Source organism: Quercus robur, chromosome 3 (assembly GCF_932294415.1).
Source record: "Quercus robur chromosome 3, dhQueRobu3.1, whole genome shotgun sequence".
In the NCBI taxonomy this organism is placed as follows: domain Eukaryota; kingdom Viridiplantae; phylum Streptophyta; class Magnoliopsida; order Fagales; family Fagaceae; genus Quercus; species Quercus robur.
The window spans coordinates 57,229,405-57,246,969 of record NC_065536.1 but is presented as its reverse complement, the minus strand read 5'-3'; the positions used below and the strand labels follow the sequence as shown (position 1 = coordinate 57,246,969).

General features: G+C 35.0%; 2 protein-coding genes across 33 annotated transcripts in view; both read right to left on the bottom strand.

Moving 5' to 3' along the window:
- The window catches only part of LOC126718519 (uncharacterized), a 225,007-nt gene that overhangs the window by 84,956 nt on the left and 122,486 nt on the right, over positions 1-17,565 (bottom strand). The window contains exon 7 of one of the 26 annotated variants that reach the window (XR_007652969.1): positions 327-354. The exons of the other annotated variants lie outside the window; for them this stretch is intronic. The gene's annotated coding sequence lies outside the window, so the exon portion shown is untranslated. Of the gene's footprint in view, positions 1-326; positions 355-17,565 lie in introns of those variants that run through there. 26 annotated transcript variants of the gene reach the window in all.
- Positions 1-17,565, bottom strand: part of LOC126718523 (disease resistance protein RPV1-like) — a 161,567-nt gene that overhangs the window by 136,613 nt on the left and 7,389 nt on the right. For all 7 annotated transcript variants that reach the window (XM_050420770.1, XM_050420769.1, XM_050420767.1 and 4 more), the window contains exons 2-3: positions 12,530-13,053; positions 4,627-4,790 (exon numbers count right to left, since the gene is read on the bottom strand). Coding sequence is in view for 1 of the 7 variants with exons in the window: in XM_050420773.1 (XP_050276730.1) it covers positions 4,627-4,790; positions 12,530-13,023 (658 nt within the window). In the remaining 6 variants the exon portion in view is untranslated. The remainder of the gene's footprint in view (positions 1-4,626; positions 4,791-12,529; positions 13,054-17,565) is intronic.

Here is a 17,565-nt window from a genome sequence, read left to right as displayed (position 1 = left end):
ATAGACATCAAAACAGAGGGAACCAAAACAGTATACCTTTAAAAAAAAAAATCCTTAGTTCAGAGTCTTGAAGTTTGAATAAAAAGAAAGGGCTAACCAAGATCTTAAGCAGAAAATGTACTAAAAACAAATCCAAGAAGCAAAAAACTAAAAAACAAAACAGATTAAAAACAAAATTGTTAGTCCAGAGTCTGCAAAGTTTGAATAAAAAGAAGGGCTGGCCATGAGTTCTAACTTCTAAGGCAACATTTTAAGCACAAAATGTATTAAAAACATGTCCAACTAGTAAAAAACTGACCCATGCATAAGATTTCTAACTTGGTAGAAGAATTATTGCACGTTTATTTGAATACCCTGCAAAGCAATAAACCGTGTTGTGCTACTATGAGAACATGAATCTTCTAACAGAACATGATATAGAATTTTCTTCAAACAAATGATTATACAGAATAGTATGTCTCAACAAGTTGTACTTGTGAAAGTACAACCAAGATAAAATAAATACTAGTACACTACACACAAAAGATTGGAGGGAAATCAGCATTGGAGAATGGCTCTAACCATGCAGAAGTCTAGGCAGGTGATCATAGCATTAAGGCCTCAGTAGCCCTTTTTTTTATTATCACAATCACCCAATTCATTTGCATGTTAAGACAATTAAAATCATAAAATAGTATTTTAAAAGAAAAGAACCATTATTTTCCCCCTTTTTTGAAGAGAGCAAAATTTATTAGTAAGATTTTCTGTTATTCCTAATAAATAAATGCTTACTTTTGCCAAATTGGGCGGGCCTCAGCTGCCAAATACTACTCTTCACCTTCAAAATCCCATAAAAAATATTGTCACCTAATTATACCAATAATTCAAATTCAGTACAAGTAATCTCTATGCTATGACCAAGTAGATGTCGATCTTCATCAATAGAAATTATAATATTCATCTTGTATTTACTTGTCCACTAAACAGAACAATTTAATGCTTTTTTTTCCTAGAATAATTTTGAAAACTTCTTTGCCCATAAAAGGAGTAGAACTCAGCAACAGATCAACTTACTAATTTCTTTTATTAATTCTGTTCTTTTCTTTACATAACTATATCCTTTCAAACTGGCTTAGCACCCCTTTATTAATGAGCACGTTAATTTAGTGAATGAGAACGAGAAGTGACAAAGATACAAATCAAACAATGCAACTAAACAGGGGGACATACTCTGGCATTCAACAAAGATGATGCAAAGAAAAACAGTTTCAATGTAATAACAATACCTTGCCATGTTTCCTCAAAATTTGATCAAGAGGTTGTCATTTTCTTCTACTATGGATATGGGTTGAAGCCAGAATCATAGTTTGCAGACGAATCGGCCATTGTAGAGGAAGCCAAATCAAACCCAACTCCAATAGTTGAGTCAAATCCAAAAACCAAGTCAGACCCATTTGAGTCATAAGGGCAATTGATGACAAAACCAAATCACAACCATCATTGCTTGAATGCACTGGAGATGGTCCCACTAGAAGTAGAGAAAGGAGATAGTAAAGGTGCAAGCTCTGTCTCATTGTCATCAGAACTATCATCAACATTTTCAGAGTTGTCATCGATGATAATAGAATTTGGAGGATGACAAAGGCATTCTGCATGTACCCCCATCCTTGCAATCACAGGAGCGAATTTTCTGTTTCTACTACTCCACCAAGAAATTGTACATGAAACCTCAACAAGATTCCGATCACCTTGCATCATTTTTCTGAAATACCGTTGTAATTGGCTATGAGAATCGCCGTAAAACCACAGATGATCACGCCTCATATAGTAAAAGTTCCTCCATAGCGTGAAAGGTTGCGTATGACCATTGGTGAAAATGTTGACATAACAATTCCAACAGATTTCATCATCACGAACAGAACCGCACTTATCATTATTAGCATCACTGTCCTTCAACGGAACTAGATGAAAAGCGAAACAAACCGCAATTGTTGGAAATTCAGGACCAATCCAAAATGATATGGAATTTTCAATACTTTGATGGTTGAACCACTTTGGAATCTTCTTTCCTGTTACTGTAATATTATATGACTCTCCATAATCCCTCGTAGAATCCATCAGAAACTCATGTAGAGTGTGTGGGGGCTTGTAGTGGGAGAGAGAGTAATCAATCTTGGTAGAGTAATCAACCTGATGCGGTAATTTGCGCTGTGAATTAGAATCCATTAAAATGTTGTCTCCATATTTTGTATTTTGTGGAAGCTCTAACTTTCTTCTAAACTGCATACAATTTGGAAATTAGAGAAATTGAAATTTAGCGAATCCAGTAATGTATTTGCAAAGGTAACCAAAATTGTTTCTATTATTACTTTAAGAGAGAAAGGTACCTGAAGGAATAATTCTCTTACTGATTCTGAATTCAACGGGATGCAATTCATTGCACATACTTCTCTTATACTTTCTGGAAGCTTAGGAATTTTTTGAAGGAACTTGGAATCCCTGATTAGAAGAGATTGCAATCTCTTGAATTTGACAATGCTTTCTTGGGGGCTTACTCCCGATAATAAACATTTCTTTAAAGGGGTGAAACAAGAAGTTAACTTTTTTAGAAAATTCAACCTCAGAAAACCACAGTTTGACAAATATTGTTGCAAATCGTCATTATCATAAAGCGAGAGTATGCGAAGATGTTGCAATTGATCGATGCTTCTTGGAAGATGGCACAAATTGAAATAGGAACCAAAATCTAATCGCTCAAGCCTAGTGAGATTCCTAAATGAGGGGGGAAGCTTTCTAATGGAAGTGTGAGCCAGACTTAGATACTTTAAAATTTTCATTTCATGTGGAATATCAGGCAACCTCTTAACCCTTTTGCACCAAAAAAGGTATAAAAGTTTAAGAGACTTCATTGAGATGTAGCTTGGAAGAATTCGAAGTTTAAAGCAATTCCCAAGATCCAAGCTTTCAAGCTTAGCAAGACATCCAACAGAGTCATGAAGCTCGACTAATTTTTTACATTCATGGAGATTCAATTCCTTTATGTTTGGGGTGGCACTCAATAAGTTCGGTAATTTTTTAATGTAATGACAAGAACTGAAATTCATATATGTCAAGCTTTTGTATCTTATACCCTGTAGGGAAAAAAAATATCAAAATTTGACTTCAACAAATGTTAAAATATAGTTTAATGAAGTTATATAATAATTTATAGATAAATAAAAATAATTATACCTTGAAAATCTTGTCCACTATAACGGGACTCTGTGGCATGTTAAGTACAACAAGGTTGTGAGGACGAAAATTGGATGGTAAGGAAGATGAAGGAAATCTAGACCAATCAAGCACCCTTAATCCATTGGGAAGATATTCAAGATCTCCACAAGTATCAACATTACCAACCAAAAGGAACTTGAGATTTCCCATCTTTTCAAAACAATTAGCTTTTAGTTGCAACTTTGTCGGTTCAGGAGAGATTAACATTATGCCTCGAATGTTATCAGATCCCTAATTAGACAAAACATTTAGTGAATCACATCACACAAAAGAATTCCCTAAGTATCAAATTTTAACCATGTTTACTAACTTGAATTTTCTTTCATAAATAAAGAAAAAAAAAATTATATCAAGGAAAAAACCGAAAAACAAAGTCATTAGATTTTCCCTATGAAAAAAAGTAAAAAGGTGAATGAAACAAAGTCATACCTTATTTTCCGTTAGTACTTCAAAAGCATCCTTATAACACCATAGTCTGCTACGTAATCCAAGTATTTGTGGTGACTCTTGTCGAACAATCTCTCTACCCATTTGTTGTAGCAAGTCGTGCATCCATAATTTGTTAAATTGATCAATAGTTATGAGACATTTATCTATAAGATTTTTAATACCAATAATTGGGTATAGATTGCAAGAATTTAGTATATCTACAACATAATCCTTGTAAAGACCCTTGAAGAAACATGCAAGATCGAGAAAAATATCTTGCTCTGTTTCATCCAATCCTTGATAACTTACTTGGAGTACTTTTTGAATATCTTTGTCAAGAATCATTTTGTACTTATCTAATGCACTTTTCCATTCCGTTGCACTTCTTCCACGCAAATTGGCACCAATTATTGATAGAGCTAATGGAAGGCCCTTGGCATAACATATAACCTGATCAGTAAGTTTTGAATAATCTTCCTCGGGTTTGTTTTTATGAAAGGCATGCATACTAAATAGTTCAAGAGCTTCATGATCATCTAATTCCTTAACCCTGTAAGTCGAATGACGTATACTTAAAGTTTGTAAGAAATGTTTATTTCTTGTTGTTATAATTATTCGACTTCCAGAACAAGCCAATCAAATCCTCCAATCAATCTTTCTATTTGGTATAATTTATCCACATCATCAAGAATTAGAAGAATTCTTTTATGGCGAAGTATATTCTCTATCGCAATGGTTCCTTTCGATTCACTACCCACCTTCAGTTGTCCATTCATCCCTTGGGTCTCACGAAGTAGTATCTCTTGTAGTTGGATAATGCCATCAAATGTCCCTGACTTGTCTCTACATTTTCCAAAAAACTGCTTCCTTCGAAATGATCTAATATTTTGTTATAAACAGCTTTTGAAATGGTTGTTTTACCCACTCCACTAGGGCCATACATACCTAACATATGAACATCATCTGACCCAATTTCTAATTGCAATATTATGGCCTCTACATGAGAATTTATTCCAATGGGGTATTGAGCAACAAATAATGGCATCCGATTTAATTTAAAATTTGAGATCTCTTCAACAATTTCTTGGATAAATTCAAATTCAGTGCAACTGTCATTCACAAAGCAAACAAGATATAAATAGTTAAATTATAAAATTGAAGTATGAACCTGAATTAAATTCAAGATGTTCAATTTGAGCATTACAATTTACATCTGCTATATTTTTTTTTTTTTTTTAAAGTAAGCCTAATGTAATTTATAGATCTAAGAACTATAACTTTATCAGGATTTTTTCTAATTATTGTTTTCTAGAAAATTAGCTTTAGGTTTTTGGCATGAATTTGCTTGGAAAATCTAGTTAGATGAGGGGCACAAACTTATTGAAATCCCACTTATAATGCTTGAACAAAATTACTAAGAATTTCTTCTAAAAGAATTTTAAACCACATATTAGAGAATTTTTTTTTTTTGAATCCTTGGGAAACCAGAGAAGCTTCCCTTAGGTCATAGAACTGTCGTTCCTTGTGTGAGGATTTCTTTGTACCTCAAGTAATCATGTTTACTTGGAGGTTTTCTAGGGGACTATTTCTTCTCTTTTCTTCTCTAGGGTATTAGGGAAACATGAGGGTTGGAGTGATATAGTGATGGATAACTTGGCCGAGCATTGGCAGAAGCTATCGTTAAACGATAGAGAGGAGAAATACCTAGAACTACCCGATGAGAACTCGTCTTTTGAATTTATTCTGGCTACTAAATTCCTAACGAAAAGGGCTTTGAGCATTGAGGTAGTTATTAGAACTTTTAGTCCTTTGTGGCGGTCAGTGAGGGGGTTTGAGGTGCAAAGAGCAAGGGACCATGTTTTATTGTTTGTGTTCGACAATAAGGAGTAAGCTGAGAAAATTCTTAGCAATGCACCATGGAGCTTTGATAAACATTTTGTGGTGACACAGTGGTATGATAGGGAAGTTCCTATTAGGGCTTTAAATTTCAATAAGATCTGAGTCTAGGTTCAAGTCCATGATATCTCAGTGAGATTTTTGAATCGTAAGGTTTTTGAAGACTTGTGCGATGTTATGGGCACGGTATGCAGATTGGATGACATTAATGAGATGGATGGAGGGAGTTTTATGAGGGTTAGGGTTCTTATAGATATCAATAAACCTCTGTGTAGAAGGAGATGATTCTCTTCTCTCAAGGTGAATAGGGTTGGGTTTCTTTCAAATATGAAAGGTTACCCAACCTTTGCTACTGGTGTGGGTGCCTGAGTCATGTTGATAGAGATTGTGAGCTATGGTTAGACAGTGAAGGCCAGTTGAAGAAGGAAGAGCAAGCTTATGGGTCTTGGATTTGTGCTCCACCGTTTGTCCAAGGAAGTAGTCTGGTGATTAAAGTGCTGGGTTTTTATGAGGCTAGGAAAAAAGAGAGGCAACAGATGAGCAGAAGAGGAGCAATTTTGATTCCGGTGGTGGTTTTAGGTTCGCAGCAGCCTCTGGTGGTGGTGCAGCCATTATCCAAGGAAGGTGAGGATTTTCAGGAGGAGAATAATGACAGGGGATTAGGTCCTGATACCAAGGAGTTAATCACGGTTGGGAGAGTGAAGGAAAGCCGAGATATTAGGGAGGATTTTGAGAAGTGTATTGAGGAAATTGATAGGCAATTGAATAAGTTTGATAAGAATGAAATTTTAAAACTAGGTATTGATAAGGATAGAATCTTGGGGGAAGATATCAGGGTTGACCATGCTACAAAGTTGGCTTCTGATCAGATCATGCATGCAGAGAGGGTGTTTCCTTATGGGGATCATCCTGGGTGTCATTCGGGTAAGGAGCTAAGAGGGCAGCCACATGTTAATGATGCTGACCTGGTAAGTGTCCCAATCACTCAAAATATATTGGGTGATATTACTAATGCTCTGCGCAGACCTGATAACGCAGCCACGGTGGAGCACAGAAGAAGAAGGAAGAAAATTAGTCGGGCCAGTGTTGGTGAAAATATGATTCCCTTGGCTTTGACAAGTGCAAAGAGAACTCGTGATGAGGATTGTAGTGAGTTACCAAGTAAGAAAAGAGTGGTTTCTCTCTATGATCAGGCTACACTTTCATCAATGGTGGAGGTCATTAAGCAGCCCTACCAACAACAATGAATCTCTTATGCTGGAACTGTTGGGGGCTTGGGAACCCTTAAATAGAGTAAGAGCTTGGTGACATCATTCGGGCTCAAGGTCCCTCAGTCATGTTCTTAGCCAAAACATGGCTTGATAAAGCTAGGCTAATTTTCATTTGAGATAAGCTCAAGTTTGAAGGTTTGTTGGAATTTTCAAGGGAGGGTAGAGGTGGTGGGGTGGCTGTTATATGGAAAAAAGATGTAGATTTTTTAGTTGACACCTACTCGCCTAATCATATTGATGCTATTACAAATAAGGGTAAGGAGGATGAATGGCGGTTCACCAGGTTTTATGGCGAACCCAACACAAGGAATCACTATATTTCTTGGGCCACTCTAAGGAGACCAAAATCAAAATACTCATTGCCTTGGTTATGTGCTGGAGATTTTAATGAAATAACTAGGGCACGTGAGAAGCTAGGAGGGAGGTTGAGGCCGAGTAAGCGAATGGAGGATTTTAGAGATGTACAAGACGAATGTGGATTTCAAGATCTCGGGTTTAGTGGCAATAAGTTTACTTGGTGTAATGGGCATGGGGAAGGACACACGGTGTGGGAAAGGCTAGATAGAGTAGTGGGTACAGTGGAGTGGATGGATATGTTTCCGACATCTAAGGTGGTCCATTTGGAAAGTGGCTCTTTGGATCACAAACCTCTTATGATTTACTTAGCAAGCATTCCTAAAAAGATTAACAAACCATGGAGGTTCGAACAAATGTGGATGGAGGAAGTGGGATGTAGGGAAGTGGTGGAAGATGCATGGGCTTATGAATTCTAGGGTAGTGCCATAAACAGATTAGAAGGGAAAGTAGACCGGTGTCGTAGGAATCTGAAATGGTGGAGCAAGGTTGCTTTTGGGAATGTGACTCGAAAATTGAAGGAAAAGAAGAAATTGTTGGGGCTGGCTGAAGTTGAAGCAACAAGGGGAGGAAGCATTACTCGGGTATTGAGGCTGAAAAAGGAAATCTCCAAACTCTTATTAAGGGAGGAACAAATGTGGAAGCAATGATCTCGCTCCTTGTGGCTACAAGAAGGGGACAACAATACAAGGTATTTCCATAGCCGAGCATCTCATAGATTTAGGAGGAATCGGATTGATAATTTGGAGGATGAAAAAGGAGATTTGTGTAGTGATGATGATGACATATCAAATATATTGATAGACTATTACCAACCGCTCTTTACCTCATCCAACCCATCCATGATTGAAGATGTTGTTGAACATATTCCATGCTCCATTAATGATGAGATGAATGCAGAGCTCTTGGTTAACTTTACAAGGGAAGAAGTGGTAGCAGCTTTGAAACAAATGGAACCTTTGAAAGCACCGGGGCTGGATGGATTACCACCATTATTCTTTCAACATTATTGGCATGCAATAGGGGATGATGTGACTGAAGCGGTACTAAGTTGTCTATCTACAGGTGTCATTCCTTCATCCACCAATCGTACATTCATCACTCTTATCCCAAAGGTAAAAAGCCCTTCAAAAGTATCTGAATTTCGTGCTATTTCTCTATGCAACACTATCTATAAGCTTGTTTCAAAGGTAGTTGCAAATAGGATGAGGGGTTTATTACCTCTTATTATTTCAGAATCTCAGAGTGTCTTCCAATCCAATAAGGCAATTTCCGATAACATCCTTGTAGCATTTGAAACTCTTCACCATAGGAAAAATCAAAAGTCAAAGAAGGGAGGTTTTATGGCTCTTAAAGTTGATATGAGCAAGGCGTATAACAGAGTTGAATGGCAATTCTTGGAGTTAACCATGAGAAAAATGGGATTTTGTAACCGGTGGGTGGAATTAATCATGTCTTGCGTGGGGTCAGCTTCCTATCAAGTTTTGGTGAATGGTGTTCCAAGAGGGGATATTTGGCCAACAAGGGGGATTAGGCAGGGCGATCCACTTTCCCCATATCTCTTTTTGATATGTTCGGAGGCTCTAAACAGCAATTACAGTATGCAGCCAGATCCGAGGTAATTCGTGGCTTCTCTTTGCGTCGAAATGGTCCAAAAATCAATCACTTATTCTTTGCCAATGATACCTTTCTTTTTTGCCGTGCATCAAGGGGAGACTTGGAGGTAATTCTTCACATCCTACAGTTGTATAAGCTAGCCTTAGGGAAAAAATTGAAAAGAGAAAAAACCACGGTGTTTTTTAGCAAGGCTACTACGAAGGACCGAATGATGGAGTTGGTGGAGTTTTTGGGAGTAAGTGAGGTTAGAGAGTATGAGAAGTATCTTTGTTTACTGGCGGTGGTGGGGTGAAATAAGAAAGAGAGCCTTAATTACATAAAAGAAAGAGTGTGGAATAAACTCCAAGGGTAGAAGGAGAGGCTTTTATCTCAAGTGGGTAAGGAAGTCTTGCTTAAGGTGGTAATTCAAGCAATTCCCACCTTTGCAATGAGTTGCTTCAAACTCCCAACGGGACTCATACAAGACATTGAAAGGTTGATTAGGAAATTTTGGCGGGGGCAACGAGGAGATCAATGTAAAATTCATTGGAAGAATTAGGAGACCTTGTGCAAGCCAAAGGCCTTGGGAGGAATGGGCTTCAAGGATTTGGAGAAGTTCAATGAGGCGATGTTGGAGAAGCAAGTGTAGAGGTTGTTAACTGATCATGCATCTCTATTTTGCTGGGTTTTTCGAGCCAAGTACTTTCCAAATGGCTTGGTCTTGGATGTAAAACCTTCCTTGGGTTCATATGCTTGGCAAAGCATTGTGAAAGCAAAAAAATTGGTCCAATTGGGTATGTTGTGGAGGGTAGGGGATGGCAAACAAATAAAAATATTTAGGGATAGGTGGCTACCTGGGGAGGAACCAACTAAGGTAATTTCACCTTCAAACTGCATCTTAGCAGAGTGGACAGTGAGTAGGCTGATGGACCCGTGTGGTGCTGGTTGGAATGATCAATTGATGGACGCCATGTTCCTTCCTTTCGAGGCTCAAAGGATCAAAGGCATACCTATTTGTGTCACCAACTAGGAAGATTGTTTGGCATGGCCAAAATGCAAAACCGGGTCTTACTCTAGCAAATCGGGTTATCAACTGTTGTGTGAAGCTAAGACAATTGGTGCACCATCAAGGTCTACAGATGAGGGAGTTAAAAGCTTTTGGAAGAATATTTGGCATCTCAAGGTGCCTAACAAGGTTAAAGTTTTCCTTTGGTGGGCATGCTCAAATGCACTACCTACAAAAGGGGGCTTCACAAAAGAAGGATTATTGACAACACAATATGTGACCAGTGCTTGAAGGGAGTTGAGGATGAGACATGCCATCTAGAGTTGTGATTGTATCCAATCAGTTTGGGAAGTTCCATTTGTAACAACAAGGATGAAACATCCTAGAATGGATACCATGTGTGACCTAGTTAGTATCATCCATGAAGAGACCAGAGAGCTGGATAAATTTGCAATGGTAGATTGAACGATATGGCAACATCGAAACAAGCTTCGGAGCAAGGAGGCTAGTACCAGTGGTGGCGCCACCTTATGGTCAGGGTGGTCCCAGGACCACCCTGACTTGAAAAAAAAAATTATATATAATAATTTAAAATTTTATATTTATTTACCTTTAAAAAACTTTTTGGGATCACCTTGAATTTTTTTTATGCCAATAAAATTAAATTTTAGTTCATAATTTGAGCAACTTAACAATATATTGGGGGGTTTTTCAACAGATGATGGTAGCACAAGTCTGATAGGTTTGTGGTGGACAGGGATGTAATGCCTATGGGCTACTCTTTGTTTTGGTCCTTTCCCTGGGAACATGTTTTAATGGTTTACTGTTCCCCTAGCTGAGCTTAATGCCTCAGTCTTTTACTTTTATTCTATTTTGTTTCAATAAAGTTTACTATCATTTTAAGATTTTTTTTTTAAGTTTAAATATATATATATATATATATATTGGGGTCTTTCAAGCAAAAAGGAAAAACTCAAAAAAAAAAAAAATTGAACTAAAATCTGAGAAAATATATATATATATATATATATATATATATAAATTTATAATAAAACTACTACAAGCTGGGCAGTGGCTTGATTCCTTCGACTAAGCACACTGCCCAATACAACACAATCTTCAACCTTTTATTATTTTTTATTACAGTATTATTTTTCCTCACTAGACATATAGTACTTACTTCTCATTTTTAATTATTTTTTCTTGTTTATTCTTAACCACACACATTTTCTGTCTCCTCGATTTTTACACTTAATACTTTTAAATTTTATCACATCTTCATCTACACTTTTACATCTACGTTTTGCCTTCCTCCTTGTTCGTAACTTCTGTATCTTCTACCAGTACTAGTGTGGCAGTGTCTCTTCTCAAGTTTTGAGTCTCAAATTTTTTAATATGAATTTTTTTGGCTGTACAGGTACCTTTGTTCATTTATTTTCTTTTCATTTTTTTCCTTTTGAGGTTTTTTGGTTTATAGAATGCAAATTTTGTTTTGGTTTTAAGAACAATTTTTTTTAAGCACAAACTTCACGCCAGCCGAATCTTGAATTTCAGTCGGTATTTACCGAAACACCTGAAATAGACCAGAATGACCTGAAATTTTTTCTGAAGTGGAATAAGGTGGGTTACTTTTCCAGTTTGTTTACCAGCACGGTATTTTCCGACGGGAATGGAATGGAATTAATAACATTGAATCAAACCTAATTACCTAAAGGCTAAAAAGAAATAATATTGTGTAATTTATGCTTCTTAAGGAACGTCCTGAACAAAATTCCTAGAGCCGCCACTGGCTAGTACCTGGATCCACAAAATTTATAAATTAGCTTTGACACACTTGGCTGTGTTTCAGCAAAAGAAGTCAAGAATAGCTGGTCAGCGCCAATCCAATCCAAACCAATGGAAGCCTCCTCCATCTAACTCAGTAAAGGTGAACTTTGATGGTGCAGTATTTGGAGACTCTTATGAGGCAAGGGTGGGGGTTGTGATTCGGAACGAACGTGAGGAGGTGAGGACTTCCTTGTTAGAGAAAATAGTGATGACATTGTTGGTGGAGGTGCTCAAGATGCTGGCTGCCAGGAGAGCTGCCATCTTCGCTCGTGAGTTGGGTTTCAAGAATGTTTGTTTTGAGGGTGATGCCGAGGGGGTGGTGAGAAGCATAAGGAATGGAGACAGCTCAAATGCTTTTGTTGGGCACTTAGTGAAAGACTTAAGTCTATAGTTGGTTTGTTTTAAACTTATTCTATCTCTCATGTAAGGCGGTAGGGCAATAGTGTAGCCTATGCTTTAGCTAGGGAGGCTAGAATGTCTTTTCCTTTGCGTATTTGGATGGAGGATGTTCCACCAAATGTTTTCAATTTTGTAACCAAAGATTTGCCTATTGAATAAATTAACCCTAGCTAGGGGGATTCTCAAAAAAAAAAAAAAATCCTTATTATTTGGTAAGATAATCTTTTTTTTTTTTTTTTTTTTTTAAATTGGGTAAAATCTTATACCATGTTATCTATTTTTACTATTAACCCATAGATAACTGCCTTAGTAGAAGATATGACCAAAAACAATATCCATAATTTGGAAAACTTAAAAAAGGAAATGGACAGCCATCAAATAGAAGTTGTTTAACAATAAAATCTACTGGTCATTACAAAACCATTAAAACTTTTCTTTTATGAGAAAATCATTGGAACTTGTAAGAGCATAAAAGTAGTCATTAAATATAGGAACATACTCATGCTTGTAATGCCAACCAGATATATTGGCAGCTTCACATAAAGCTTTCCTCCAGCTTTGCAACTTCTTGTTATCCTTTAATTTTTTTTCATGTTTAGATAATGCTTTTCCATACTTTCCTTTTTGGTTGCGAACTTCTGATGGATCTATGTTGTAAAAAATCGGTCGCACTAATTGGTCAGTATTCTTACACTCAACAATTTTAGCAAGTTCATCCAAGCACCATGTGGAGGATGCATAGTTTTCAGAGAATACAATTATCAAAATCCTTGAGCTTTCAATGGTTTTGAGTAGACTTGCAGAAATTTCTTCCCCTCTTTGAAGGCTATCATCAATAAAGGTGTTAATGCCCCGTTGACACAAAGCTTTATACAAATGGCCTATAAAACCAAAACAGGTATCTTCACCTTTGAAACTCAAGAAGACATCAAATTTATTGGGTTGGTGGGTGAAAGAAGAAGATGAGGCTCCTTCACTGGTGACAAGAGCCATCAAGATTTATGAACAGACAATTGTAAAGATCTGAAAGGAGGAGAAAGAAAACTGTGAAGGGGTTGTCAATATAATTCAAGAAAGTGAATGACAAATTAGAAAGAGGGTGAATGCAAGCAAGAGGATCCTTTAAAGGTGGCTTGCTTTGGGTGTGACCAGCAACTCTTTGAACTTTTAAGTGTCATATTGATGCTTTTTACATTACTTTTGGTGTGATCAGTAACTTTTTGAACTTTCCAAGAACCATACTGATGCCTTTTTCATTTTCAATGCAATATCATGCAAGTTTCCTTGTGAAACCTAAAATAAATCTTTGAACTTTCTTTGTGGTCAAATGGAATGGAAATTTCGTATATTATTAGTCAATCAAGAGTGAGATGTAATATCTATCAAACACTTCCCACTTTCCACAATAGTTCATTTTCTGGAGTTGAGGAAAAAAAAAACATTTTCTATTTTAGAATTTTGGAACTGTTTTTTTTTTTTTTTTTTTATTATAATAATAATTTGATGATTGAGAGGAATTTGACTTTCCTAATTAAGGATAGGATACTATATTACTAAAAAAGAGAGGGTTATATTCACAATATTTTCATAACAAATCATAGATAATGGTAAGTAATTATTGGTTCTAATTTAATTCTATAATGTTTTTTTTTTTTTTTTTTTGCCTATCTATTACAACCAATTACAACCTGTCACTTAGACTTGTTGCGAAAGCATTGTGGAAATGTTATGAACATAGCATTTCTGTATCAATTAATATGTATTTGAAAGAGTTCATTTTTATAGGCTTATTTTACTTTAAAAATAAATTAGGCAAAAGTACAACAATACCTATGAACGGGCAAGTTTCAAAACAAATTATAAATAAGTTTTGAAAAACGAATAAATTGGAAAAAAAGAAAAAACCCTCCCGACAATTGTGATAATGATGTTTTTTATTAAAAAACCAAAGGCCCAACATCAGTGGCGGCTCTAGGAATTTTTTCTAGGGTGTTCCTCAAGAAGCATAAATTACACAATCTAATAAAAAGAAAATTTATATATTGACAACAAAAACAACGATAAAAAAATACACAAATACATAAAGTTTTACAACATAAAGCTTGTGGAGTTCAGTTGTGGTTGTTGTTAGTGTTGCTGAATAGGGACGGATGGCAATGGCCGGGGAAAGTAAATGAGTTTCTTATTTCCTTTTAGCCTTTAGGTTTGATTTAGTTTTAGTTTAAATTGTTTAATGACTTGTGAATCCGCGAGGCACTAAGGATTTTGTTTTTAATATTTGTTGAAATAAAAACGTAATCGTGTTGGTGTTGGAGTAGTGATAGTCTTAATCTGAGATGAGATTGATCTTGTACTAAGCTTTTCTATTGGCATTTGGTTTGGGCCTTGTTAGTGGTTTTATTATAATTTTTTTTTCCAGATTTTCGTTCAAGTTTTTTTTTTTTTTGGGGGGGGGGGGGGGGTGTTCATCGTTTTATAAATCAGTATCGTGAAAGGACCGAAAAATGGACTGGATACTGGTTTTTTGGTCAGACCGAGATCCGACCGATGGTCGAACCGGTGACGTCATAAATAATATAATTAATAAAATTTTAAATTATATAAATAAAAATATAATAAGTTTATTACTAATAATATGATAGCAAAATGTAAAAACATAATATTTAGTGACACTTTTTGTGTCAATTTAATCAAATTTCCTTAGAATGGACAATCACATGTTTAATTATAATCATAAAAATAAAAATTTATTTTATATATATAATGAATTAATTGATGTTATTTAAAAATTAATTAACTTTTTAAGTTTATTCACTTAATTAACTAAAACTACTTTTTTTTTCTAATCAAAATTATCGGAAAAAAAAAAAAAAAAAGTAGTTGTACAATGAAAAAAGCTAAATTTACGTGGCTTTGACCAATTAGTTGTATAATATATATTATAATGTTTTTGAGGAAAAGTAGTCGTACAATGACAGTGTGTCAGGTAAAGCAAAAACTAAAAGTAAAGCCATAGTATAGACGTAAAAGAATATAAAGCATGTGGTTCTTTTTGCTTGAAAGACCCTAATATATTGTTAAGTTACTCAAATTATGGACCAAAATTTAATTTTATTGGCATAAAAAAAAATTCAGGGTGTTCCCAAATTTTTTTTTAAAGGTAGATAAACAGTGGCAGCTTTAGGAATTTTTTCCAGAGTGTTCCTCAAGAAGCATAAATTTCACAATCTAATAAAAAGAAAATTTTATATATTTACAACAACAACAACAATAAAAAAATACGCAAAAACATAAAATTTTACAACATAAAGCTTGTGGAGTTCAGTTGTGGTTGTTAGTGTTGCTGAACAAGGATGGACGACGATGGCTGGGGAGAGTAAGTGAGTTTCTTATTTCCTTTTAGCCTTTAGGTTTGATTTAGTTTTAGTTTAAATTGTTTAATGACTTGTGAATCCATGAGGCATTGAGGCAGTGAGAATTTTTTTTAAAATATTTATTGAATTAAAAACGTAATCATGTTGGTGTTGGAGTAGTGATAATCTTAGTCTGAGATGAGATTGATCTTGTACTGGGCTTTTCTATTGGCATTTGGTTTGGGCCTTGTTAGTGGTTTTATTATATTTTTTTTTTTCCAAATTTTCGTTCAAGTTTTTTTTTGGTGGGGGAGGGGGGGGGGGGGGGTGGGGTTTTCCATGGTTTTATAAACCAGTACAATGAAAGAATCAGAAAATGGACTGGATACTAGTTTTTTGGTCGGACCGAGATCCGACTTATGGTGGAACTGGTGACATCATAAATAATATAATTAATAAAATTTTAAATTATATAAATAAAAATATAATAAATTTATTACTAATAATATGATAGCAAAATGTAAAAACATAATATTTAGTGACACTTTTCATGTAAATTTAATCAAATTTCCTTAAAATGGACAATCACATGTTTAATTATTATCATAAAAATAAAAAGTTATTTTATATATACATATATAATGAATTAATTGATGTTATATAAAAATTAATTAACTTTTTAAGTTTATTCACTTAATTAACTAAAACTACTATTTTTTTTTCTAATCAAAATTATCGGAAAAAGAAAAAAGAAAAGTAGTTGTACAATGAAAAAAGCTAAATTTATGTGACTTTGACCAATTAGTTGTATAATATATATTATAATGTTTTTGAGGAAAAGTAGTTATACAATGACAGTGTGTTAGGTAAAGCAAAAAATAAAAGTAAAGCCGTAGTATAAGCTTAAAAGAATATAAAAACATGTAGTTTTTTTTTGCTTGAAAGACCCTAATATATTGTTAAGTTGCTCAAATTATGAACCAACATTTAATTTATTGGCATAAAAAAAAATTTAGGGTGTTCCCAAAATTTTTTTTTTAAAGGTAGATAAATATAAAATTTTAAATTATGTATATATAAAAAAAAAAAAAAAAAAAAAATTCAGGTCAGGGTTATCCTGCGACCACTCTGACCATAAGGTGGTGCCACCCCTGTAGTTAAATATAAAATTTTAAATTATTATGTATAAAAAAAAAAAAAAAAAAAAAAAAATTTAGGTCAGGTGGTCCTGGGACCACCTGGCCATAAGGTGGCACCGCCCCTGCCTAACATAGACCCATAAACAAAGTTCAAAGAGAAGTCTAGCACACACTTTTGACTTTCTGGAAAAGTATATATATCTCTTTATAGTCTAGCACACAATTTTTTGAAGTGAAGTTTTTCTTTTTCTTTGACACTAACGGTGGAAAGAAGAGAAAAGGTTCCTTCTTTTTTTCTTGACACTGACGGTGGAAAGAAGAGAGAAGGGAAGGGAAATATTACTATATTAGCTTTCCTTTATTTGGTTAAGAGAGTAGAAAAATGAAAAAGTGAAGAAAGTAGAATTCAACCAGGCCTACTCAGGGTGGTCCTGGGACCACCTTGACCATAAGGTGGTGCCGCCCCTGTAGATAAATATAAAATTTTAAATTATTACGTATAATTTTTTTTTTTTTTTTCAGGTCAAGGTGGTCCTGGGACCACCCTGGCCATAAGGTGGCACCGCTCCTGCCCAACATAGACTCATAAACAAAGTTCAAAGAGAAGTCTAGCACACATTTTTGACTCTCTGGAAAAGTATATATATCTCTTTATAGTCTAGCACATGTTTTTTAAAGTGAAGTTTTTCTTCTTTGACACTGACAGTGGAAAGAAGAGAGAAGGTTCCTTCTTTTTTTTCTTGACACTGATGGTGGAAAGAAGAGAGAAGAGAAGGGAAATATTTCTATATTAGCTTTCCTTTATTTGGTTAAGAGAGTAGAAAAATGAAAAAGTGAAGAAAGTAGAATCCAACTTGGCCTATATTTTACAATCTGCCTAGTATTGTGGATCGGAAAGTTTATCATCATTTTATGATGTGTGAAGTTTTGGGCGAATGAGGAGAGAAGAGTTATTCAATAATGAGGGTGTCAAATTGACAAATAATTTGATAATGGGATTGCTGAATTGATAGTTAAAATAGGAGGGAATTGTAAAAGTAGAA